This window comes from Scatophagus argus, chromosome 9 (genome assembly GCF_020382885.2).
Source record: "Scatophagus argus isolate fScaArg1 chromosome 9, fScaArg1.pri, whole genome shotgun sequence".
Taxonomy (NCBI): Eukaryota; Metazoa; Chordata; class Actinopteri; family Scatophagidae; genus Scatophagus; species Scatophagus argus.
In genome coordinates, this window is record NC_058501.1 from 12,278,550 (window position 1) to 12,303,861 (window position 25,312).

Here is a 25,312-nt window from a genome sequence, read left to right on the forward strand (position 1 = left end):
ACGTGTCTTCAGAACAGATATGATGTAGATGTGACAGCAGGTTTGTCTCAGATGATGTGAGAAGCACACAAAGTTCTAGTACCAACATGAGAGTAAATTCATCCGTCCTCCCCTCTCTGGGAGACAGGAATAAAATGTCCTGACACGAATCACAATCCTTTCATTCAAATATGTAACTTCACTTGTGCAATTTTTTCTTTCTTTGCAGTCTTGTCAGATTCTCTGTGCATCAGCTGCAGGCAGTGAATAGCTGAGGGTAAGTCACACCAAGAAGAGGAATATTTCTCACACAGGGTAATAACTATCTTTTCGAATGGTTTAGACATTTATGGAGTGAACGAATGGCTTTCAGCAGGATTATAAAGTGAGACATGTTCACGTTTGAAATTGCATTGTGTAGTTGTTTTAAGCTGGTAGGTTTGTGCACGCTGTTACATATGTGTGAGCCTTAGTGCATTTGTCTCACTGCGTGTGCCACAGGTGTGTGCATCCATGAAGGAAAGGGCCATTCTTTCATCCTCCTGTAGGGTGCTCTGGTCTGTGAAACTGCGCTCCATGGAGCCCATATGGCTCTTCTCCTGTCGGTAGGTAATGGGCGTCTTATTCATGTTCACCGGTTTCCTATTAATGGATAGAGAAGAAGAAGGAGGGGGGATTGCAGTAGAGGAGAGGGATTGCAATAGACAGGGACAGAAAGAGATAGGAAAAGAAAATATGTTTAGTAAGGTAATGTGAAGAAACTGAAATAAAAAAGTGTATAAATACTGAGAACAGAGATGTATACACAGACCAACTGCATTATTGTTTTCCCCCTACAACTTATGACTGACAGCCAGAGCACAAGCATGTATATGATGGATCGCAAAACGATGGAAAAGCAGAGAGGTGGAGTCACTTACGGATAGTAAGAGTAGTAGTCCCTTCTGTCAAGAGTGCAGGAGAAGGAGGAAAAAAAATCAAGAGAAAGAGGAGATGTAAGATGAAAGGAATGTCAGCTGAGAGCAGAATGCATTGATTACAGTGAAAATGAGAACCATCCCATCATATGAGCTCGGCTGTGCAGGCGGCCACATGACATATGCGAACGTACCAAGCAGGTGCTGACAGGTCAAACCAAAGCAAGGCAGAAAAATGTGTGTATCCTCCCATCGAATATGTCTCAGTGTTACACTTCAAGGACTAGACCACAAGGTTTCCTGTCACAGCAAATTTAGCAATCAATTTTCTAAGAGTGGACTTCATGGTGGCTTAGCAGAGGAGCCCGGGCTAATGTGCAGGGTAGTGGTGACTTTCCAAATCAACATTATTCAATATTAGCGTGGACGCTGTGTCAGCTATTTAATAATGATTGCTGGAGCTATGAGTAACTTCCCATTTGGCATGACAGGCTCTTCAGATTTCAATAAATCTGATTTAAGTAAGGCAGGTTATCTCTTACTTATACTAAAACACTTTAAATGAGGCTGGCCTGCAGCTGCTGCTAAATAAATGCAGAAACAGAGGTGTAGATGATCTACTGTAGACCTGTGGGATCATTGGCTGATAATCTCTAAAAGTACACCTTTTCCCTCCCAATTACCATCTCATTTAAGAGTCTGGCCTCTGCTTGGGCTGTGTAATTAAGTGGCTAATTGAATTGTATCCGCCTCTAATTAAATACTTCACACTCAGATAGTCTCTGCAGATGAGAGTTATTTGGTCCCTCTGGTGCACCATGAGGGAATGAAAACAGTGCAGCTCTGGCTGTTGGTCCAGCATCTTCCCTAAACAAGCATGGCCTTTATGAAAGTTCAGCAAGTGTAAAAACTGATTACTGAACTGTTCCGAAACAAATCATGACGGGAAAAACAATACGGGAGATGTGGTGTGATTGTGCATAATGAGGCATGTTTTGTACTAAACACTTATCAGCAGATGTTTACCCTTTCTTAATGATGATGATGACGGCGCCCAGCAGAAGGATGAGGACGACCAGACCTCCGGCACACACCCCAAGAATGAGTCCCATCTCCTCAGAGTGCTGGGACACCTCCAGGGCCTTGCGGTGATCTTTGCAGGCCGCTAAGAGCGGAAACAGAGGCACGCATTACACAGGCAGGGCATAAAGGAATGAGGATGAAATTATGCCCCAGGAAAGTGGAAAGTGTGGAAAACTGAAAATAAATTGAAAATTCAAAGCTTTGAAAAACCTACAATTCAAGCAAACACAAAACTTTCTTGCACAAAAGTAGACTTTTCACTTGACAATACAGTTGTTCACAGTGCTTATCCTGAATACTGTGAGGCAAGCCACTGAATCATAATGGTGTTCTTAATGTCAATGCTACATTTCAATAGCAGTGTTAGTGTTTTCAAGAGGTATTTTCAAATGTCTGGCAAAAATGGAGCAGGAGAGACACAAATAAAGAAGCAATGGCTTAAGCACAGCAGACAGTGATTGTCCACGTTGTCCAACACAACAACAGACCTGCAGTCCCCAGATACATAATGACAACTTGTGCTGTGACAAAGAAAATTCTGGCTCCTGGCCCACACAAAGTTTAGTTGTCAAAATGTTTTTCGTGACAGTTTATGATGAATATAACTGCTTCTCCAAACTGCACGCTGTGTGAGTCCATCAGTCAGTAGTTTCTGGGCACAAATATCAAATCATCTATCTGAGATTTTTGGCTCAGAGATCAGCTGCTTTTACCAAACTCAAAGGCTGCTGTGGCTAGCAGCATGTACCGTTGCCATAAAAATGTTGGCAGTTTGGCGGCAACCCTCGCACACTCTTTCTATTTAGTAGTGGAATTACATTTTAATAGAGATCTTATCTACGGGGCTCTCTGTTGCTCAGGTGAACATGTTGGATCAGGTTATGCCCAAGGCTAGGAAGGATGCACTGTATATAGCTAGAAACATGAAAGAATATTCTTATTCTTATCATTCTTTTTTGTCTACTTCGCAAACAAAATGTATAGCAAATAACCTGCATGTATTGCAGAAATTGGAGAAAGACTCAAGGGGAAGGAGGAGGTCAGGGCTCAAAAGAGATGCCTGCTTTCTCTTACTGTCTTCGTCTTAATGGCAGGGCTGTACTGCGATTAACATGTTATGAGTTTATTATTGTATGTACATGCGTGTGTGTATATATGTATATATGTAGCTGTGTATATGTAAATACCTGTGTGTAGATATAGATTTTTTTTTAAGTTATGAAGAGAAGGAATACATATTTGTTTGTCAACTAATGCCTTGACATGCCCATACTTGCTGATGTTCCCCTGCAAACCATTGCACAAACAAATGTTCAAGATTTATACTGGCTGCTTACAGAAAAGGAATAGAGAACTCAAGGAGATCGCTATAAACTGGTTTAGAAGAAGTAACAATTTTCATAACTAAGATGGAAACTCACTTTCCAAGACCCATCAACCATGTACAAAAAGGCTTGCAGCACATGGTTCTTTAATACACTGTTAATCAGTGCAATAACTGTCACCTTGTGATATTGCAGTGGCACATTTGTATGCAGTGGATGCACTAAACTTTTGAAGTGCATTTCTATTCAACACTGAATTAAATCTAATATTTTTCCCAGTCACAAGTCATCCACACAGGCATACAATATAATCTCAAGGTGCCCCAGTGTCTGTGAGCTACTGGAAAGGTCGTTATCATAATAGCAGGTTGTTCATTTCTCTGGCATAAAGCTTCATACTTATGTAAATGGTGCAGAGCAGTGGACCTTTCTTTGTCTTGTTCTATGGGTCCACCGATCTAGTTTTTCTTGTGTGTGTCAGCCTGTCCTCCAGGCCTTGACAGCCCTGAAACTAGCCCTTCCAAGCCCACTGGAACAGCACAACCTATCTGGAGAGTGGCAGAAAGTCAGAGCAAGCCTGGGGATAGAGCTCTATCTTGCAGCCTGCTGGGGAGGAATCAGATCTGGGGCAAGGAAAATAAACACAGAGCCATGTTTTAGCCCAACGATATGCAGCCATGAGCACTTTATGTGTGCTTTTGAACCCGCATTCAAAATAAAGATGGGACAATATAATTCCATTACATGGCAGGATATTTTAATTAATGATGATGGCGTTTGGCACATGTGCATGGAGAAAATAAGTCTTAATAGGAACTGTTCCTTTAATAACTGCTCAGCTCAACTCCCATTTATGTGATATGTTCCAAAAATGTCACGTGTTTAGTTGTGTTGCTCAGGGTACAGACGCTACATCTTACACGTATACTACTTTACTATGAGGGGGTTTCCTCAGAAAACCAAAAACTGTTTATTGTTTTTATTTATTTTTCACATCTTCAGAGATGCCTTGTAGCTGTGAGCTACTGTAATCAAAAATAATACAGATTTAAGTCCGTCTCAAGGTGCTCCTTTCAAAACAAAAAAAAAGCCTCAAACAACTTCAGCGATTGCTGTTTATTTTACACTGTGACCTCATTTAAAATTACACGTATACATGAAATACGGGGTTAGGTACTATTGGCTAAAAATGCAAATAAGGAGGTGAGAAATCAATTACACTTTTCTGACATTTTGGACAGATACAGCGGTTTTGCCACATTTAGTCTCAAAATTTCTATTAAGCCAAACACGAGCATGAAATAGATTTTCACATGAATCCATGCACCTGCCAGCTGCCCAATAGTGGAAATTGGCACTTAGAAGAGAAATGGAAGTCTATTGTTGTGTTGAGCCTGCCAGGGGACCCTTAATTAAACTGTCACCTGGAAGTTGAAATGTAATCTCCAGCTTTGTTATCCAAGCCAGAATCATTTGCCTCCACTTTGCTTTTGATGGGCTGCTTGATAATAGCGGCTTAGGACCCGATGATGCAGAGGCTATGTTAATGGTAGAGGGATCACGGCGATCACAAACAGCAACAAAAAACCTCTGACCTGTCGCACCTTGAAATTGGAAATCAACCCGAGAATTTTTTCCCATCCATTCGCTTTTCAGGATTTTTTTTTCCCCAGTTACATCATCATGCATGTGGAAGATGTAATGCTGGTATTTTCTGACATCATTACTTTCCACGGTGTATTTGTCTCTCTTCTTTCTCATTTTCCCTTCAGTTCTCTCTATTTTGATATTATTGTTGCTTATTTTTGATAGTATCTTGCTTATTTCCTCATTAAAATTAAAGTATTTGGACTGTTCATTTATTTATTTATTTCTCTGCTTAGTGTCAAAGAAAAGAGGCAAGCACAGTGAGAAAAAGCCCATTGCTGTGAGAAAGCATAATTAATCAAGTGTCTGTGTGGGGCAGATGGAGTGAGACACTCTGCTTTGCCTTTCGGCTTTATGCTTGAGGAGAGTCTCATCACTTTAGTTTTTCACTCACAGAAAAGAGGCCTTCACCAAAAAAAGACGCCCCGCCAAGACAATTTACTTGCAAGGCTCTGCTTACCGTTTCAGTGCTATGATAACTATAAATACATGGCTTTTATTCACTATGATCTGACAGTGTACCACAGCAGAGGGGCTCTCCTGCCATCAGGACTTAGAGTCAATTTCCCTGCCCTTTTCACGTCCCTTTGAATCTAAAAGATGAGCTACAGAAGACGAGAGGGGAGGAGGCAGGCTCTCTCATACTGATAAACCAAGGTAGCTCCATCTGGAAGTTTTGATCTGGAGGACCCTTCTGGACTGCACTGAGGTCAAAGCCTTCAGATGTAGCCATCTAGAGGGCTGCTGATGAGAACAAAGGGACTGCTTTTGATACAGTGTGTCCCAGTGTCTGCCCCCAAACAAACAGGATGAAAGCCTGACCTCTAATCCCTCCCCACGTGTTGCCCTTTTCTCACAGACCCACTACAAAACAACCAGGACTGTCAGGGAACATTTGTCCAGTGCTTGAGAGAGCGAGTGGGAGAGAGAGATGAATAACCTTGCAATATAGACTAAACTCCTGTTCTAATTGTAGTTTTAATTTCTTATTGCTGAACAACGAATAAGAAGACAGGTTTGCAATTTTTCATGGTCACAGTGCTTGTGGGAGGAGAAATATTCCTGTTGAATTACCTTTGCGTGCGATGCGGATACAGTTTATTCTGGATTCCTGAAAGAGAAAGAGAACACAGACATCAGCGTCACTTTGCATTTTGAATAAAAGAGGTGTGATAAAAGAAAAGAGGATGATGTAAAATCCTGAGCTGAGAATCACATATACAACACACTGAAAATATGACCACAGCAGATGAAAACACATTTTCAATGAACATCAAAACATGATGTTTATTCCCCACAATACACAGGAGCCATGTGAGGTAACTCTGGACCACATCTGGAACCACAGTGCTGGCGACCAGCCCACTGCTTCTACCCACTGATTTAATATTCAAATGACCAAACACTTCACTGAAAAAAAAGCATAATTTACTTCATGATAGTGACACGAATCAACTACAGGTGAATGAGTCAGACTAAAACAACAAATTACCTCTGAGTTAAGAGGTCCTATTGATAAAATATCTTAAATCTGGAAGCTGTGGTGAAGTGTTTGAGAAGGAGATTCTTGCAGAGGGAGAAAGGATGAGAGTTGAAAACGAGCGAGCATAATTAAGAGGAGGGTTTCAGACCAGTGCACCACTATGAAAAGGAATTAATTTTATTCAAATTTCAGCTGATGACATCTTGGTATTATGAAAAGGACCTTTGTCAAACAGCACTAATGAGATCCAAGACTGTAATCCAATTCCATCCTGCCACCTCTTGGTGGAGATGCATTATCAAATTAAGATTTACAGATGCTAATTCAGGCATTATGGGACAATTATGCAAATTTGCCTGTTCGGAAATGAACAAAAAGCGCTTTCCTCAAACTGGAGTTAAATTGCTTTTTTAAAAATGGAAAATCCATTTCAAGCCGACAGGCACTTTAACAAGATTTTAAATCAATGATTTGAGCACAGACTCAAATTGTAGACAAACACGTTGTCTGTCAAACCGACATCATTTCATTTTCACAAACCAACCACTCAGATTCAGAGAATGACAGAACCTGTGTTTACCATTCGTGAATGGTATTTAACCCCTTCAGTCCTGCTTCCATTTACCAAGGTCTCTCGTTCACTTTGAATATGAACATACTGAACATTTTCTCTCTCTCTCCCTCTATAAATACTGTATATAGAATTTAGGTTTAAATAAGAAACAATGCCACAGAAAGATTGTGAAAGAGATAACATGACAGCTCCCCAGAAATGTGGCTAAAACATTTTGATTGCCCCTGGTGACTGACTGTAGTGCAAGTTGTGTATTAGAGACGAGGGAACTAAGAACTCCCAAGTACACTTCAAATAATTCTTTTCCCAAAGATAGTTTCTGTCATTTTAAGTAGTTCTTATCACTGCTGATATGGGTTCAAGTGTTCATTTTTTTCTTTTTTTTCAGTTCTAATCATATGGTTGATGCTATATAAAGGGGGAGAAATATCAGGAATGACAGACGAGAGAGCTGAGTGGGTGTATGGGCGGTAACTCGAAACTGACAGTATTGCGCTGTAAAATTCATCACTGCTGTTGTTCCAGCGTGACAATGACAAAAGTCAGATATACTGTGACATACGGAGATATTTATCTTTTGGTGATATAGCTGGAGGCCGTATTCTGTGAATTCATCTAGCAAGAGCTTAAGTGTAAAAAGTGTTTACATTTATTTGTAAAAGTCCTGCACTCCAGCTTTAGTCATCAGGTCATTGCTGAGTAGCTCTTGAGTCGTTCCTCAGTGGCTCACAATTTTGTGTACTGCGTTGTACGCCATGTTGGTATTCATCACAGGACAAGATTAACTTCTCTTGGAGAAAACAAATAAAGTAGTGCATTGAGCTGAATATCATCACGCTAACTCACTCAATATGACAACGCTAACATGTCAATGCTTTGCAGGTGCAGGTGTTAGCATGTTAACACTTGATAATTAGCATTGAAAAGTGAGCTGAAGTTGACCGGAGTGTCAAATTTAGTCAAATTCTGAAGGTTTTTACGAAACGAATATTTGGGCCTAATGTTATAGTGCTTGCGGAAAAGTTAAGGGACCACCTGATGGGAGGAACATCCATGTGTGCACCATAACATGGCAAGGCCACAAATGTGAAAGGATTAACACTGTCAGTTTTCATCCTCTGAGGACCAGGAATGACTGTGTCACAGAGATTCATTCAGTAGTGGTTGATATTTCAGTGTGACAGATCACCACAGTGGCTAAACATCAAATTACTGAATCCTTCTTGAATTTGTTTGTTTTTTTAAAGTTAAATTCCATGGAAACAAATACTATTTGGAGTTGTCACATGTTGGTGTCATACATTTTGAGAAAGAGGAAAACCATAATAGAAAGTTGAAAGGTAGTTTTGCTATTTACATAACTTATTATGTATAACTTATTAATATTATACACAAGAACAAGAATTTATCATAAGGATACAATGGAATTTATCACAAGGGCTACTGATTATGTATGGTCAGAAATCAATCAAATTGTTCAAAAGTGTCATCCTTGGTTTATTCCTACTATATGCCTCTCTAGAAAAGCTGACTGATGACTTTGAGTTTTTGAGGGACTGACTCAATTATAGGAAATATTTTTAATTTAAAAAAGCAGACTCATTTAAAATGTTACTGTACATTCAATTATTACAACTCTGGCAAAGTCAGACAAAGAGATTAATAGATTAAGAGTATGTTCACATCTAATTTCTGTATATAATACAAAAAAACAGGCTGTTGCGATGGACAGAAGCAGACTCCATGACATGCACATCTGAATCATTGTATGCCGCCTCAGCAGAAGAGTTAATTGGCCAGCTTTATATTGCAGGACACACATCACAGGTCTGGCCACGCTGCACCAGTCAAGCCAGAGGGGCTGGTGATTCCTGGCAGCAGTAAATACAAAACACAAATGCCAAAACACAACACGGGGCTCCATGAGACACACACACACATACACACACACACAGTATTTTACAGTGTGTGTGAGGTTAAGAATAGATATTATAAATGATTATACTGTGTCCTGAAAGGCTACAGACTCTATCTCCAGGCTTGATGCTGCAGATAATTAGCACGGTATGGTTCCCATACTGTTCAAATTATTCCCATTGCTGTCATAGAGGATGTCATCTCTCCACAAACACATTCAAGGCAAACACAAATTTAAACAGAGCACACAGATCCTGATTTAATGGACTGTACAATTAAATGACTGAAAGAATAAGTAGGCTGAGTATTTAGTTCAAATTTTGATAAGGTGTTCAGGGTGCAAATACTTTAAATAACATGACAGCCTGATCACAGCTTCCATAAGCAGGAAACCTAAGTGACTGTGAGTGCTTTCAATGCCAGCTACTTTTTTGGTTCAAGAGCAGGTGTTTATTTCTTCTCTCCCAATGGCCATGAGGTAATTATGTTTCCCTCTTCAGTACACAATCCAAAAACTACTACATATATATATATATATCCCATAGTACATGTACATACTTCCATACAAAATCAAATTGCTACAATTTTCTCCCCCACATTTTTTGACCATTTTTCAGGCCTTTTGCATTTTAGCATTGCTAATGAAAGGCAGAATTGCACAAGCCGGATGCCCAGGAAAAGAAAATACAAATTAAAATACAAAATAGCACAAAAATGCATTTAGAAATTTCTGAACCTTTTCCAGTCTACGCAGGCTGCACAAGCCAAACCCTAATATCAGTTTTGAGGTTTTAATAGACTTGCTCATTAACACTTGGATATGACCACTGCTAAAAGTGTGAAAGTGTCAAAAATCATCAACAGACAAAAGAAGGTATCAGTGTCTTAATGCTATTTGTTCTGTTAGTGCTGAAATTGCCCCTATGTTGTGCTGTTTTATTTCATCTCACTTTATGTAATAAGCACTTTTCTGCTACGGCTCTTATTGTCAGTTCATGTTGTCATGGCCCAGAAATTACCTGCCTCTCAACTGCACTGACTTGAGCTAAACTACAAGTTTTTACACCCAGAGTAAAAAAACCAAACCAAAACACTTGTGCTTAAAAGAAGGAAAAATAACGCTTACAACAAGGACTTTACATTGACAAAGGTCTGGTTTCTGAAACTTTGACACTAAAATAAAACCAAGTCAGCAATCATGTTATTTCTTTATCCTAAAGCTCGTTGCTGAGCCATGAAGATGAAGTTTCTGCCCTCCTAGCATACGTCGTTCCTTTAACAGGAATTGTTTCAGTCCTGCAGCACCAACACAGGACGGATGCCCAGATTTCAACAGTGTTTAAAAGACTGGGGACAGTGCTTGGCTGTGTGATTTGGCTCCACTCATTGTGGGTCATGGGTGCTGGCCCCCTGCCAGGCAAAACAAAACCTAATCCCATCCGCCGGGAAAGCCAGGCCTCCCCGATCTAATCCCATGCTTAGTAGCCTAGTTGTGTGAAGTGCTCACACTGCAGTCCCTCCGTGTGTTTCTCCACTGGGTTGGAAAATGATGCTACTGGTGGGGATGAGGCATCCAGCTCTGTACATGTCACTTACTAATAACACACGCACAACGGCCGACCAAAAAAGTGACCAGATCACAAAGTAACCAGTGACAGGACTCAGAAAGTCAAACAGACCAGCTTGTGAGTATTTTTTTCAGTGGTTGATCATAGAAGGCTGCGTCACCTACGGCAACATTTCCCAGCTTCATTGCCACAGTCTGTGAACATTAAAGCAGCAGTTTTCTGCCTCTGATCATCTGCACCTGTGCCCAATTATCCTTAAGTAATTACCTCACCCAGGTAGCAGCTCTTCCTGTAATGGAATTTGGAAAGGTAATGTGGCGTCCTCTGAGGATGACTGGAGATTGGAGGGCTTCCTGTACTCGGTAAAATGGATGGCAACACAACAGTGTGAAATAGCGTACTGTTTCTCAACAAACAAGGTCTACAACCAAGATTCACAAAAGTGTTTGTTATGTAACCACAAATGCCCAATGTTTAAGCTTTAGTCCTGCTTTTGCATTACTCACTCTGAGATACTCAACTGATTAGGTGCATAGAGGAGGGAAGAAGGAGAGAATTAGATAAGGACAATAATAAATGGACCACTGAATGAGGGACATGAGGTAACATGACAATAAAGAAAGGAATAGGACAGAAGTGGAAAAGCATTGAAACCAAAAGACAAATGAAATGTATATTATTGACTCTGAGTAATTCCAGCTAATCACAGCTTTGCTAGCTGTAAGTAATGTATGCAAGTAATTCCCTTTTTCAGACATGCTTTGTTTGCAAAGAATCAAAGCGGCTGGATGGAAACATACATCATTTCCAAACAGTTACACTGCCAGCTCAATATGTTTTCATCCAGCAACCACTTTCACAGCACAAATGCTCTTTCAAGGGTTGTGAGCCCAGACAATGCCAAATGCCCTATAGCATCAACCACAGCATCAACAAATACAGATACTCATTAACACGACTCAAGACCGGCTTAGAATTGTTCTGAACACTAATGTCTACAGCTAACCGAAGAATTTGTACCAGCGTACACTCACCCCTCTGAAGTTGCTCATAGCCTGGAAGTAGACAAGGTAGCTTTTGCGTGGGTCCAAAGGGCTGTTCCAGTAGCCGTTGTATGTGTGATTGTCACCCACAGTGAAGGGACTGGCCTCTGGGAGGCTGCTGGGTGGCAGCTCGGCAGTGTAGTAGTGTGGTGTGCCACGGGCCTGTGCCTCACCGTGAGACATGGGCAGCGGGAAACACTCCTGAAGCCCCAGCTCCCTCTTCACTTTCTTCCCTGTCTCCTCTTCAACCACCACCTGGTATGTACTGGACACAAGATGGATGCGCTCCTTTAATAAGCCATGTTTGGTATTAAAAAAAAAACAGACCAATATGTAGATTTGAGACAGTTTTCTCACCTGACAGGTGCACCTCTGCCTTGAGCAGGACGCAGCAGTACAGTAATTGTACTCTCTGTCTCACTGAGGGGGGACGGCATGTCTCCATAGTCAAAGGTGGGAGCTGAGGACACACAGAAACACACATACAAAACATGATTATGGCATATGCATGCACACACACACACACACACACACACACACACACACACACACACACACACCGCCTTATGAGTGTTTATTTAGGCCATGTTAATTCAGTTTAATTCAGGTCTCTGCTTTTTTCTCCATCCTCGTAAACATATTACTCCCAGTGTCTTGTGAATCTAACAGACTTTTAAGAACCATCACTTTCTCCACATAAATAACTACCAGTGATAATTTATGCAATATCTCATATCCCTCATATTCAGTGCACTGTTTAAATGTCTCATCTCTCTGTCCTGGATCCAATTAAAAGTCATGTGAGTGAGGTCAAATTGAATGGCTTTTTCAAAGGATTTGGCTAAAGTCAAGCTCCTCTCTGGAGATGTGCCGGCACATTTCTCTTAAACATTATTTGTCAATTAGTGAGGGGAAGGAGAGAAACTACTCATGAAGACTCATGATTATCATATTTAAAGGGTGGTTTGCCACCAGCAGAGCAGAAAAAAGCTGACATCATTAAGGAAAAACTGAATGTGCATTTGTGGACATTAAAAGGCTGTTGTGGTTTGTAGAACTAAAAGAGGGTTTGACGCCTGCTGCCAAATAGAATCTATTTGAAGGATGATTGTGCATCAGCCATGGCGGTGTGCACATCTGAATGTATGTGCAAGTGTGTGTGTGCAAATGAGGAACTGTGTGTAGCTGGGTACTCTGCGGTGGGTATTGCTTGAAGATGCTGACAGTAGTAGTTGTTGAAGGTGTTCAGTGTTTGCTGGCTGTCAGTGCAGATTTGAGAGATGCTCAGTGTAAGTGAATGTTCTGCACCGTGGGCCAATGGAAGAAGTTGAGGATGATCCGCAAAGACTTTTGGACTCCATCTGTGGACTGGCTTTGTGCCAGTCTTCTCCCTGACATACAGCCAATAAGCCACGATTGTGCACTAAATCTATAATTAAACAAACCTCAGCCTCTCTGTAAAGAGACAGGTGCAGAAGGAGTAAATAAATGGGTGAGCGAGACAGGGTGGGAGTGGCTGTGTTGTGCATTCCTAAGAGGTGTAATCCCATCCCTTAACAAGAGCAAATGCATCATTAAAAGGAAACAGAAACACAGAGGCTGGATTTCTATCACCAGTAATAAGCTCTGAGACTCTCGAAGGTGACATTCTGGTCCCAAGAATGCACAGCATCTTTGCTTATACACAACACGCAGTAGTGTGTGATGTCTGTGGTGTTTCTGTGCTTCCTACGAGTTAATTTATGTCTGGAGTACTGTGAGATGACAGTGTGTCACTGGTTTGGAGAGGCAATGGAAAATAGCTTTTACACTCTGGGAGCAGTAGCTTTGCTTCTGCGAGAAAAGAAAGATGCCGAGGTCAAAAGAGAGTAAACCCAGTTCCTAATTATAGTCTGGTGTTCCTAAGTTCCTAAGTCTGCTGTTGTACCTGCAAGCTGCATCCGTGACAGCACAGAGAGCAGCCTCGACATGGAGAAGCTGCCTGTCTCCATTTCCATTTCATAATTTTTCACAAAACCTTTCACACCACCTCACAAGCACAAAGAGTCAGTCAATGGCAGTAATACCTGAGATGTTAGTGGTGATTTCAGTGAGGGCGGTCTGGCCAAAACCCTTAGCTGTCCGGGCTCGAACAGAGATTAGGTAAGTTGTCCCAGGGTGGAGGTTGGAAAACATGTGGTAGGTCTCATTCTTCAGCTTGGATACAGTTCTTCTTGGTCCTGGGACATTGATGCCTGGATCAGAAGACTCAATACTCTGGTAACTGATCTGTTACAAAAAAAGAAAAAAGAAAACATCACCTTTGCAGTCACCTTTGCAAGAATTTCAAGTTGCGTTATTGTAGCTGATAACAACTTTGGAATTCCTCACAGATACAGAAACAAGTTTCCTTCTCTAAATCGGCTTGCTAATTGCTCATGCAGATTTATACCTTTAGATGAAAAGGACTTTACTGGCATTGGCACTACTGAGTCCCTCAAGCAACCTGGAGTTTTTCAAAAATATTTCTAGTGGTAAATGGTTTTTTCACTAAATAATCCATTATAAAGGACACAGTAAGGAGTGAATTCAAAAGTTTGGTCTCGATAGCAAAAGTGTTTATGAGTTCAATTAACACTAAAAAAAATACTGTGCCTAAGTGTGCTTTAAGAATAAAATCTATTATAAAGTTTTTCCTCAAGAGGTTATTTGCCTTGACTTCTCGTGAGAATTTCCACTAAAATCGTTCGAGTTAAATGTAGAGCCAAATGAGATGACTTTACTGCAACTAGACAAAGATGAGATTATTAGAATATGCTACATTAGAGCTGAATGAGGTCCACTTCTTTGAAGGCAAGAGCCCACACTCATGATGCACTGTACAAGCTCACACGTGTTATACACACACATGCATCCTACACACAAACACTCAAGCCGACCCAAAGCCTGTGCTGACTATCACAACAGCTTAATTCCTGTTCATGTCTCCTTCGTGTGAAGATAGAATTATGAGCCATCCAGTGACTAAATACAGACAGACCTCTGTGTTTCCTCTACAAAGGCAGACATAAAAGATGCTCTATTGTGCACACAACAGCAAGGAGGGCTTCAGGACAGCATGGCGGTCAATGGGCTCAGGCAGAGTGGTTAATGGTTTAATCTGAAAGAAATGAAGCGGATTTCTACAGCTCTGTGCACAGCTTTCTCCGTCAGCCAAGAGAGATCAACACACTTCAGAGCAAAAAATCCTGTGCAACCTCCACTTTATATGTCAAACCACAAATCCTATTTAATGATATCCTTGAGGCAACATTGCAAGAGAGGTCAGGGAGAGAAGGCTTGAGGATAGGTAGACAGGCCTACTGATGGCTTACCACACACACAGAGTATACAATAAATCCAAAATCATTATCCTTCTTAAAGTGAGGCCTACAGCACAACAGATGCATGTGAATTATCTATTAATGACACGGTGTAACTTTTTATTAGAACAAGATCAGTACTATATGCTAAGCCATGAGCACAAGGTCAGTGAGGGCATACCCAGGCACTGCCGCTATTTTCATCAAAACAGGCACAGTGCATCATGAGCTAAAGGGTTGGGTGAAGAAGAAGATAAGTTGGAGCATAGTGGTTAGGTGATGAAGCACATATCTGTACTGTGCCAATCGCAGCGGCACTTGAAGAAAATGGCTCACCAAATAGAGAGGAATCTATTTTTGTACTCGCATGAAAATACAAGGCACATTTTCAATTCCAGGAAAATGCCACAATTTTGAGGTGTTGCTTGATATTATCTTTGTCGTTCCATAAATATTTTAAGTGTTACTGGATGTGTCGGCTAAATTATGTGCTGTTTGAGTATTTAAATTAGGGCTACTGTTAAAACATGTTCATAAGGTAACAAAATTCTAAACACACACACACACATATATATATATATATATCTCAACACCACAAGATCCATTTAGTAGCTGTTCTGGAGTTTTCTCTCCTCTAACATGTCTTCCTCACCACAACAGGAAGTCAAATAAATGGATTTAGCAGAGTGATTCTATGTTTATTGCCAACAGTACTAACTTAACTCCACATCTCTCATAAGCACGAGCACTCAAAGGAAAAGGGTAGCTTTAGCTAACTACATTTTGGGCATATACCATAAAACCTGCCAGCAGGTATGAAAGGCACATTTGATTAAAAAAGAATCTTAAAATTACACCATTTATCAACATCCATATACCAGTTATCCATGCAAGGTTGTAGGGGGACTGGAGCCTATTCCATCTGACAGTGGGCGAGAGGCAGGGTACACCCTGGACTGGTCGCAATTTATCGACATAAAAACAGAAACGTTCTTTGAACAAACCAGGCGGGATCAAGACTAAATGTGATGAGAAAAAAAAAAAAAAACTAACTAAAAACACCCCAAACACTCAGAGACTACTTCAGAAGGTTAAAATGGGAAAAAAAGGTCATGATAGCACATCCACTGTGAAGTACTTCCAAACTATGCGAAAACCAGACCTGCATGCTACTTCATAAAAGTTTCGGCTAAGGTTAGTGGCTCCTTCCTGCTCAATATTGGAAAGTTTACACTAAAGCAACCGCAGCAAAACTCCTTATCAAAGACAGCATTAGCAGTTAGCACTTCATCATCATGACAGCCTTTTCTTTTTTAACTTTAAAAGTGAAACACAGTGTTTTGAACATAAGTCTTGCTCCTCCAAACATATAATCACATTACCAATTAAGCCAGTAACACTAACAATTTTCTCTCTGGACTCACCTCATACTGGGTAATAAGGCCATTGGGCTCGACGGGCTCCTCCCACTTCAGGAAGATCATGTCATCCAACGGGGTAAAGGTCAGCGACTCAGGTGCTATGCCTCCAGGAACTATAAGAAATTGTCAGAACAAACATTTGTCGGGGAAACTGAACGGCTAATCCCCCAGTGAGCCCCTCCTGTCAATATCACAGAAATGAATGTCACAGTGCCTCAGAACAATACACCACAAGAGACACTCAGAGAGAGACAGCCAGAGATCAGCAGGCACACAACATCAGATGAGGGCAATTTAATTTATGAAGTGTATCAATTATGCAAACACAACACAGACAAGAGAAAGAAAATAGAGGCAGAATAGCAGAATTTTATATTAATGGTCAAAGTTGAAATATTTTCATGAATATGTCTGACCCTTGCTGGTAAACTTGTGTCTGAATGGCAGTGGGAGGACTGTGAATGCATTCAATATCTGTTAACAGTTTTTTTGGGCCATTTGGTGGAGTCCCTGTGGTCTGTGTGAGCACTGCACAGAGAAAGACTGTTGTGTGAGATTCAGGCCTCAGGCTACAGCGAGAGCCAAACAGCTGAGTCGACTGTTATTTTTCAATTGAGTTAGTCTGGAGGACAGAGTTGCTTATTAAGGCTTTTGGAAAAGGCATTCATAATTGACGTGTACTATATGTATATATACACATATATTTCCCTATCAGTTGAGAAAAAAAAAGTTTGTCTTGTTTTTTTTTCACCCTCTCATCTCTTTATATTGTTCCTTGCTTATATCTATTTCTGAAAAATCTTGTTTGTTTCGAGTTTTTCATGGCGCAATTTATTTCTCCCTCAGCCGCTATGCAGACGAGCACAGAAGGATAATGGGAGATAAGAAATAAGCACAAAATCCTATCCCAGGTTTGCCAGAGTCTCAGATATGATGTTTTCTCTTTTATGTTATTTTCATCTGGAAATGAAAAGGATCTTTTGTAATGCTGATTCGGCCTCGGTCAGATGGTCACCCTCTCTGTATTAATGTGCAGGAGGAAGACGAAAGAGCCGAAGTGTTACTGTGTGAATGTTTTGAAACATTAAGCAAATTCACCTCATACAAACCAAAATTGATTGATGGATGATTTGTACATTCAAATCACGTGTGGTTTGCTCATTTTATTTCAGAAAACACCTAGAAACATGAAAAACAGAGCATGAGCAAATGTGTAAAGACCAGAACTGTAAAGTTCTGGTTGTGTGCAGTCTCAGGTCTGGTTATTCTCCTTTTACTTTGACATTCACAGTGAACATTTAAACTATTTGAGGTATTCTGTTACATTTTAGATCGCTAACAACTATCTAAAGTAATCATCATGTGATCATCACATGATCATGATAACCCTAGGTCTCTCTGAATAAAAATAGTAGTAAGTAAAATGGAATTGAAGCTGGAGAGCAGTTGGTTCATTTTACATTCTAAACAATAAAATACTGCAGTGCCAGAATGTAGCAGGTATCACACATTGTAAAAATACTTAATTATTTAGGTAATTCAGTGTACAGTACAGACTAATGTAATACTTAAGGGTCATTTTTACAACACGGATAAAAAGCAACAGCAAAAAGCAAACTGTGAGCAAGAAAGATGGTATGCAAAACATTCAGTTACCAGTTTATTAGGCACACCCTGCAAATGTTAATGTTGTTTAATAAAATAAATAAATTCCACCTTCATGGAGGTCATAAAGGTTTTGTTTGATCTCTTTCAAAGAGGGTGCTGATTGAACTTTATGGTCATTTTGGAGGCTGTAGTTTTTCATGCTGTTAACTTGTATGACTTCATACTGACAGCTGTTTCTTTTATTTTGTCCATCAATAAGTTTTCAACTAAAAACTGAATATCTTTAATGAAGAGAGGATTTATTTCAGAGCTGTTGTATTGGACAACTTTAGTTAAGTTGGGTGTACCTAATAAACTGGCAGCTAAGTTTATGTCAGTGTTAGGTGGTAATTAAAATGAAAATGAATGCCATTCAGTAACGACACTGTTTATTTTTTCTGCTCTATCTTTTCTGTACCCTCCCCCTGAGACTTACTGTCCTCCTCGGTCTGGAAGGTGACCTCCCTGCCCTCTTTCTTCCCCTCTGGGTTGGCCAGTGACAGACGAACATGGACGCTGTGGTAGGGTGGCAGATCACGCAGCGTGAAGCGTGACGCATTGTGTTCCACTGCCAGGCACTCGCGCACGGTCGTGTTGTGGCCTCCGCCGCCTCCCGCCGTGGTGTAGCGGTAGCACAGGGACACGGAGTAGGTGTGGCAACGTGTCAGGTTGAACGCCAAATTCTCCCACTGCAGTGACAACTGCCTGGGCTGGATATCTGTGGCTGTGAGGCCCCGCAATGCACGCATGGGCTCTGAGGGGGAGGAAGATTGAAGTCAAAGAAAAGGAAAGAAAGAAAATTGAGTAATAAATAAAGCAGAGATGCCTTGACAAAAACAACCAAAGATATTAGAAAAATCCTGCAGGCACAATACTGAAAATGAAAAAAAAAAACAACTTTGTGTTATTATGAAATGTTTGATTTCAGCCAGAGCATCCAGCACATGACAGTCACTGATGTCCCAGGACTACCCTGGCAGTTTCTCACTTGCTCCCCTCCTTCATGCCGCCATACTACACGCACAACATGGAGGTCAACATTTTGCTGCCAGCACATCACACCCACATCCCCCATGGCAGAGCAGAAACTCATGCCAATTGCACTAATTAATCGGACAGGCTGCGGGTTGCTGTCACAGTCCCACCAGTCCCCGCCTCCAAGTCTCAGAGCACATTGACTATCCAGTAGTTATACTTCTATACCCTGAGGTTTAATCCACACAAAAACACCAGTGCTATACAAGGGCATTCGTTTCCACTGGTCACTTTTACTGCTGGGTCATCGCGATGGCCTATCGCATATTTTTAGAATGCACCAAGTTAATTCTGGTCATTGCCAGGTTAACCCTGACTTTCTCTGACTCATACTAAAAGAACAACAGCTCTGTCTTTGATATCCTCCTCAAGTGTAATGCAAGCTGAAAGATACAGAGAGCCTCTGTACACAGAGGCACAGACCAGCCAGTGTTCAGGAGGAACTCTGAAACTAAAGAGAGGCTGAGTTAAGCCAAGGACATCCTTAGTATCAATGGAGGCATTTATCTGTGGCCATTATTAACACAATCAATGCCTTTTTATCAAGCAATACACCACATAATGTATTGTATTGCTATATTCTTTTAATAGGGCATGTTGAGTAATGGGCCAGGGAGTCAGGGAATGACAGCAGAGATATGGGGTACAGGGAGAGATCAGCGGAGTTTGAGGTTACTGGCCAAGTTCTTCATTCCTTTACTGACTTATACACTCGGTGGGATTCTAACTGAGGCACAGATCGGCGCAGAGAACTTAAATAAGGCAACTAATGCATCCCCGAGCAGGCGCTAATGCAGTAAAACAAGAATCATCTAATAAAATGGATTTAAAAGGTGATCTGTAGTTGTACAAGGACATATCAACACGGACAAGCACAGATTTCATGTATAAAATAATTGTTGTCCTTATCACTCTCTTTATATCTCTTTTCCACTCCCCTCTTTCTTCTCTTTTCATTTATTACATATACATGTGTTCAAACGCACACAGATCAGCATGCTACCAGATCAACAGATATAATAGCACTATGTTCAGGTTCTTCTTCACCGTGGGAGAGCAATTCTTTCAATGCGAAATTTTGTGACAGTTCTAATCTATACTGAAGGCTTCTGCAGTCACCAGCTTTCTCTTTTAATTTGCTGTCTGGCATCTCATACTAGATGGAAATATGACCAGAGCATTGATCTGAACCTCATCCAGACTAATGTGACGGCAGATAAATGGGTGGCCACGATAATCGCAAAGTAGTCGACTGCAGCAAGACCCAGCAAGAAATGTTAATGTCCCATTGTTCGGTGTGAGTGAGGATTGTCTTAATGGTGCAATTGATAGTCTGCACAGTCTGAGAGCTAAATAAAGGGAGGCATTTAACTGCTGAGTTGATGAAAGTGCCGCCAAAGAGGCCACAGTGTGCTCATTGTGGGCTTTCTCAAAGTGGAAATTTGTGCCAGCGCATTCCCCTTGCCTCGTCTGATTCGTCTGAATGCGACGGGCACCCATTCTTTGGCACCCTGTGGCATGAAAACTGCAGCCACTCCAACATGGCCAAAAGCCCAGAGAACCACGTTGATTCTTGATGATTGGAAGTTAGAGTGGGTGTGACAGGTTCTGGTTTATTATCTCCCTAAAAACTGTGACATGGGACAGCAGCTGGACAGAGTAGAGCTGCCTTAGACTGCATGCACCCGTAGAGGGGATCTGAACTGACTTTTTCAGATAGGAAAACCAAATTTATGCAGACATATACCCATATACCTCTATACCCACGTGCAAGCAAAAACACAAACACACATGAATCCAAACACCCCAAATGTGGACATTTAGGGAATTCTGGACCAAAATGGAAGGCATGATGAATGACATGCCAAGAAAGGAAGAGCACTTGTGTGCCTAATATGCCTAATTTTAGTCACGCTCCAGGGTTGGCTCATTCTGACAGACCAAGAGCACCATGGGCAGGGGCTTTCCAGAAGGTTCAGTGACCCAGCAGCAGGTGGAAGCCCATTAACGTAGTTTGGGGACCACCTGCAGTACAAATGCTCGCCTCTCCTCTCTGATTTACTTGAGGGGTTTCAAGCTGTGCTAATGCACCGTGCTGATAATCACAGCAATGGCTCATCAAGCACACCTGGATGGCCATCAGAGCCAGGCGGAGACCATGTTCACATTCACGGCCATTAGTTTTACAGCACCCGCACGAGGACAGCACGGCTCCGCAAGGATGTGTACATGTACGGTGAAACCAGCTCGCCAGCCTGTTTGGGAAGGAGGCAAAGATTCAGCATGACCACGGAGGAGTAAGGTTAGTCACAGCGGCAAGAGAGGAAATTCACTTTCCTCCTAAATGCAGTGAGGTCCAAATATCCCTTCTGTTTACTGGATAGTTCCACCACCCTGAAATCACCACAACAACCCCGCCATCCAGTTCCTCGTGCCTAAAGCTAATCAGGCCAACAGTAAAGGGGGACGATTGGAGCAGTGGAATGTGAGGTCAGGAGGGGAAGTGTAGACCAGATGGTTTGGAGGTTGGGTCAGGGGAGCTCTGGGAACGAGGTGGAGATTAGAGTCTCCCGCAGGGTCAAGAAGGTGAAATACACCAGGTGGAGGAGGTGGAGGTTTTCGTTGTTACAGCTTACTGCATGTAGCATGTACCTCATCAACACCACCCAGGTAAGAATTATGTACACTACTCAATCCACGCAAGACTCAGTCAGATGCAGCAGCACAACAAAAATTCAATCATCAGTCACTCACATATTTGCAGCTACAAAACAGACTGGCAAAATTAATTTCACCTATACTTCCTCTGTATTGAACTAGCACTGCACTGAAATGTCCTGTTTAACAGCTCAGCAAACACAGCAGTATTACTTATCCCACACATGGTTGAACAAGCTAATGTCACAGTGGTTGAAATGTAAATACATCATTAAAGGCAGAGTTTAGTGACTTTCACAAACACCGATACCAGCAACTGTGAAAGCAATTTTCGTACACTGTGAATCCTCTCTTGCTTCACCTCTCACACATTCACTCTTCTCTTTTTTACTGTTCCATTGCTTCATTTAGAAAAACTATCCTCTCTCCCACACACGTACTCCCACACTGCAGCCTTCCCTCCACTCTTCCCTCTCTTGCTATCGACTTTTAAACATTTTTTTATTGTGAATTTTTGGCATCTCTTGAGTTGGGGCGAGGTGTGTGTGGGGCGGATTGGAGAGGGAGGGCAGTCAGCTCACTCACGGTGTCTGATGAATGAGGGGTGTCTTTGGCTGTTGGGAGAGGAGAGTAGCTTTCATATGTCATTGGAGAGGAGGCTCTACTGAAGCAGGTAGGGAAATAGGTGAGGGATGGTGTGTGGCAGGAACAGACCGCTGGGCATAAAAAAGAGTGATGACCATGGAAGACACAAATCCACAGACTGCCTTTGGGCAGCTCAAAGCTCTCCACAGTGTATGCCTGTGAGTGTTGTACACATTGCAGATGCAGGCAACGGTAATGAATGTCTGCATCTCTGCTGGTGCATGTGCATCAACTCAGTATTCTTTGTGCTATATATGTGTACATATATTTAACTGTAAGCATGGATGTGTCCTGCTGGTGTCCTGCTCATTTCCCTGGGTGTTCTCTGTCAGTACAGTGACAAATGACAGCAGGTGCACAGATGAGAGCAGGCAGGACAAAATGCTCAGCTGAAAAATAAGAAAAAGACAGAATCGAAAGCTTTATGTGAATGATAGGCGAGAATGAAAAAGAATTCATGTTTAAATCTGCTCTTTAGTGGAATGGTGGCTGTGACTGTGGTACGTGAACGAGTAGAAAAACCAACAACGAGGAAGTAGACAGCAAGCTAACAGAGCTGAAACACTTTAACACTTCATTATTACATGAGTTGAGCAACAGAGTGTAATCAACTGATCATTTGTCTTTTTTCTAATGACAAAAATGCCAAACATCTGCTGTTGCCAGATTTTTATATGTTAGGATTTTTTGTATTGGTGTTTTATAAAAGTAAATATTTTCTGCTTGGTCCAGATGGTTTCACATAAAACAGTTATAAAATCACATAAAGCGATCAGAAGAAATTGAATTAGGGTCTTGGAATCTCTAGACAAAACTATTAACTGATGAAGCAAGAATAATAATCTGCAGGTTAATAAAAACAATAATTACCTGCAGCCCTACAAGCTTATCACGAATATGTGCAGTCAGTCGGATAGCTTGCTGTCAACAGTACTGTATGTCTTCAGACATTATTTTAAAACCATTTACTCTGTGTACTGTGATTGCTAGGCCTCCATCACCATCACCTTCAAATTCTTGTCCATTTATTTGTTACTTGAATAAAAATTTTCAGTAGATAATCCCGCTTTAGGCTACCAATTGTAGTCACGCAGCTGTTATCTTTTAAATAACCGTCTAACCAAAATTGCCATGCTGGCAGCAAGAAAGTCTCCCTTTCAGTCTCCTCAGCTCCAGAGTTCTGAGAACACCAGTGATAGCAAATGTGCCTTTTCTCATGAGATAAGTATATGCAGCGAGTGTGTAAGAACTTGTCTATCAGCTCCTCTCTGATTGAATTTTGGGAGATTATCCTGACAGATGTAGCCCCATAATGTAAGATTCTCTGAACTTCTGATGTGTGGCTGTTGGGCATCGGGGCTCAAGCTGTGGATCTTTAAGTGCAAAGAAGGCACATCTATAGCTATTATTTTCATCTAGATTGACTGCCTATGCAATTTAGAAAAACACAGAGCAGCATCCTGGTACATGTTACAGTGAAGACCCTGCCTCATGCTTGTGGTTCATACTAGAGCCAGGTGTTGTGTAATAACGTAAAACTGTAATACCTAATCCAGGCTGGTGGGGCAATGTATCACCTAAACACAATACTTCCCCTAAGCACTGCACATAGCATAATGTTTCAGAGGGCTGTCTCCACACAAAAGAAAAGAGAGACAAACGCAAATGGGTATAGGATAAACAAACTGTTTCAAACTGCCATTGCTCCAAACATGGCAACATACAGATTCAGCTAAAAATTCTGCCATAGAAATGATGTAAGTGAAAAGGTACATAATACTTCATAATGCAGTTTAAAATAAATCACATATGGGCAACAGTGTGAGATGTCATTTCAATACAGTCACAGCTACTGGTCAGTGATAATATATGATAATAGTTAAGACTGTATTCCTCAGAGTCTTAACTCTGAGCTTTGTTATCTGACACTGCCTACGATTAAAAAAAAAATAGAGCTCTATGACCTAAAGCAGTGTTTCCCAACCTTTTTTGAGCCGCAGCACATATTTTACATTAGAAAGATCGCGCGGCATGCTGCCGGGCAAAAATGTTTGGATCAGTTGGCCGCTCGCCCAGAGCGCCGATCGGGTGAAGCCGGATGGCCCACCGCGGCACAACTCACAACTGCCACGGCACACCTATGGGAATCACTGACCTAAAGCACAATACTCTGACACTTTAGGTCAGCGGTCTCCAACATGTGGGTCTCAAGAAAATTACATAATTAGATGGGTAAAAATTAAAGAGAGATTTTCCTGTTTGTTCTGTTTTGTTTATTTTATTTTTCTATATTTCTAGTCAAACTTTAGCCATTCGTGTACACTAAGACTGTAAGCTGTCACAACGATGCTTGGCTTTAAGGGTTCATGAGCCAAGAAAAGGGTGGGAACCTTTACATTAGGCAACCACATCTAAAAACACACATGTTTAATTGACAATAAAATACTGCCTGTTCAGCTGTACAGTATTTTTGAACATCAAAGCTCACCTGCACACTTGGTCCTGCTCACAAGAGGTGGTCCAGGTGGGCCAGTTCCACCCTCTCCAGGCCGAGTCAGCAGCACACTGATGTGGTATTCTGTGTCTGGATCCAGGTGCCACAGCTTATAAGTGACCATGTTGACTCCATGCACCTCTGACCACGGAGATTGGCTGGCGCGGTACTCAATCTCCTTCCTGATAATAGGGCCGTCTCCCAGGATAGAGTTGGTGTTGAGCTGGATGATCAGGTAAGTGGAGCCGGCACGCAGCAGCTGGGGTGGCGCAATGGGGGATGGAGGTACTGTGAGAGGAAATGAAAAGCCATGTTTTTCGTTTTCCTGTTCAAACAAAGAGTTTGCTGGAGGTCCACAGCACTGCTGTACAGTCTATGGGTTTAAAGCTGTGGTATTCATTTTTATTAGTCAGTGGTATCCAAGTAGATTTCTCATTATGGTAAAGCTCACTGAGCCTTAAATGAGTCCCCAGAGACTGCAGGATGTGAGCAGGTCAAACTGCGTTCAAATAGCAGATTAGTCATAGCTATTAAC

The 25,312-nt window shown here is 41.5% G+C and overlaps 1 protein-coding gene across 2 annotated transcripts in view; it reads right to left on the reverse strand.

Moving 5' to 3' along the window:
* LOC124064181 (receptor-type tyrosine-protein phosphatase U) overlaps positions 1-25,312 on the reverse strand; it is a 147,912-nt gene that overhangs the window by 28,782 nt on the left and 93,818 nt on the right. Inside the window, exons 7-16 of one of the 2 annotated variants that reach the window (XM_046398398.1) lie at positions 24,772-25,065; positions 18,382-18,699; positions 16,302-16,411; positions 13,603-13,804; positions 11,894-11,996; positions 11,528-11,801; positions 6,026-6,062; positions 1,923-2,061; positions 900-923; positions 467-621 (exon numbers count right to left, since the gene is read on the reverse strand). In XM_046398398.1, coding sequence (XP_046254354.1) covers positions 467-621; positions 900-923; positions 1,923-2,061; positions 6,026-6,062; positions 11,528-11,801; positions 11,894-11,996; positions 13,603-13,804; positions 16,302-16,411; positions 18,382-18,699; positions 24,772-25,065 — 1,656 coding nt within the window. The remainder of the gene's footprint in view (positions 1-466; positions 622-899; positions 924-1,922; positions 2,062-6,025; positions 6,063-11,527; positions 11,802-11,893; positions 11,997-13,602; positions 13,805-16,301; positions 16,412-18,381; positions 18,700-24,771; positions 25,066-25,312) is intronic. The other variant, XM_046398399.1, reaches the window with a different exon arrangement.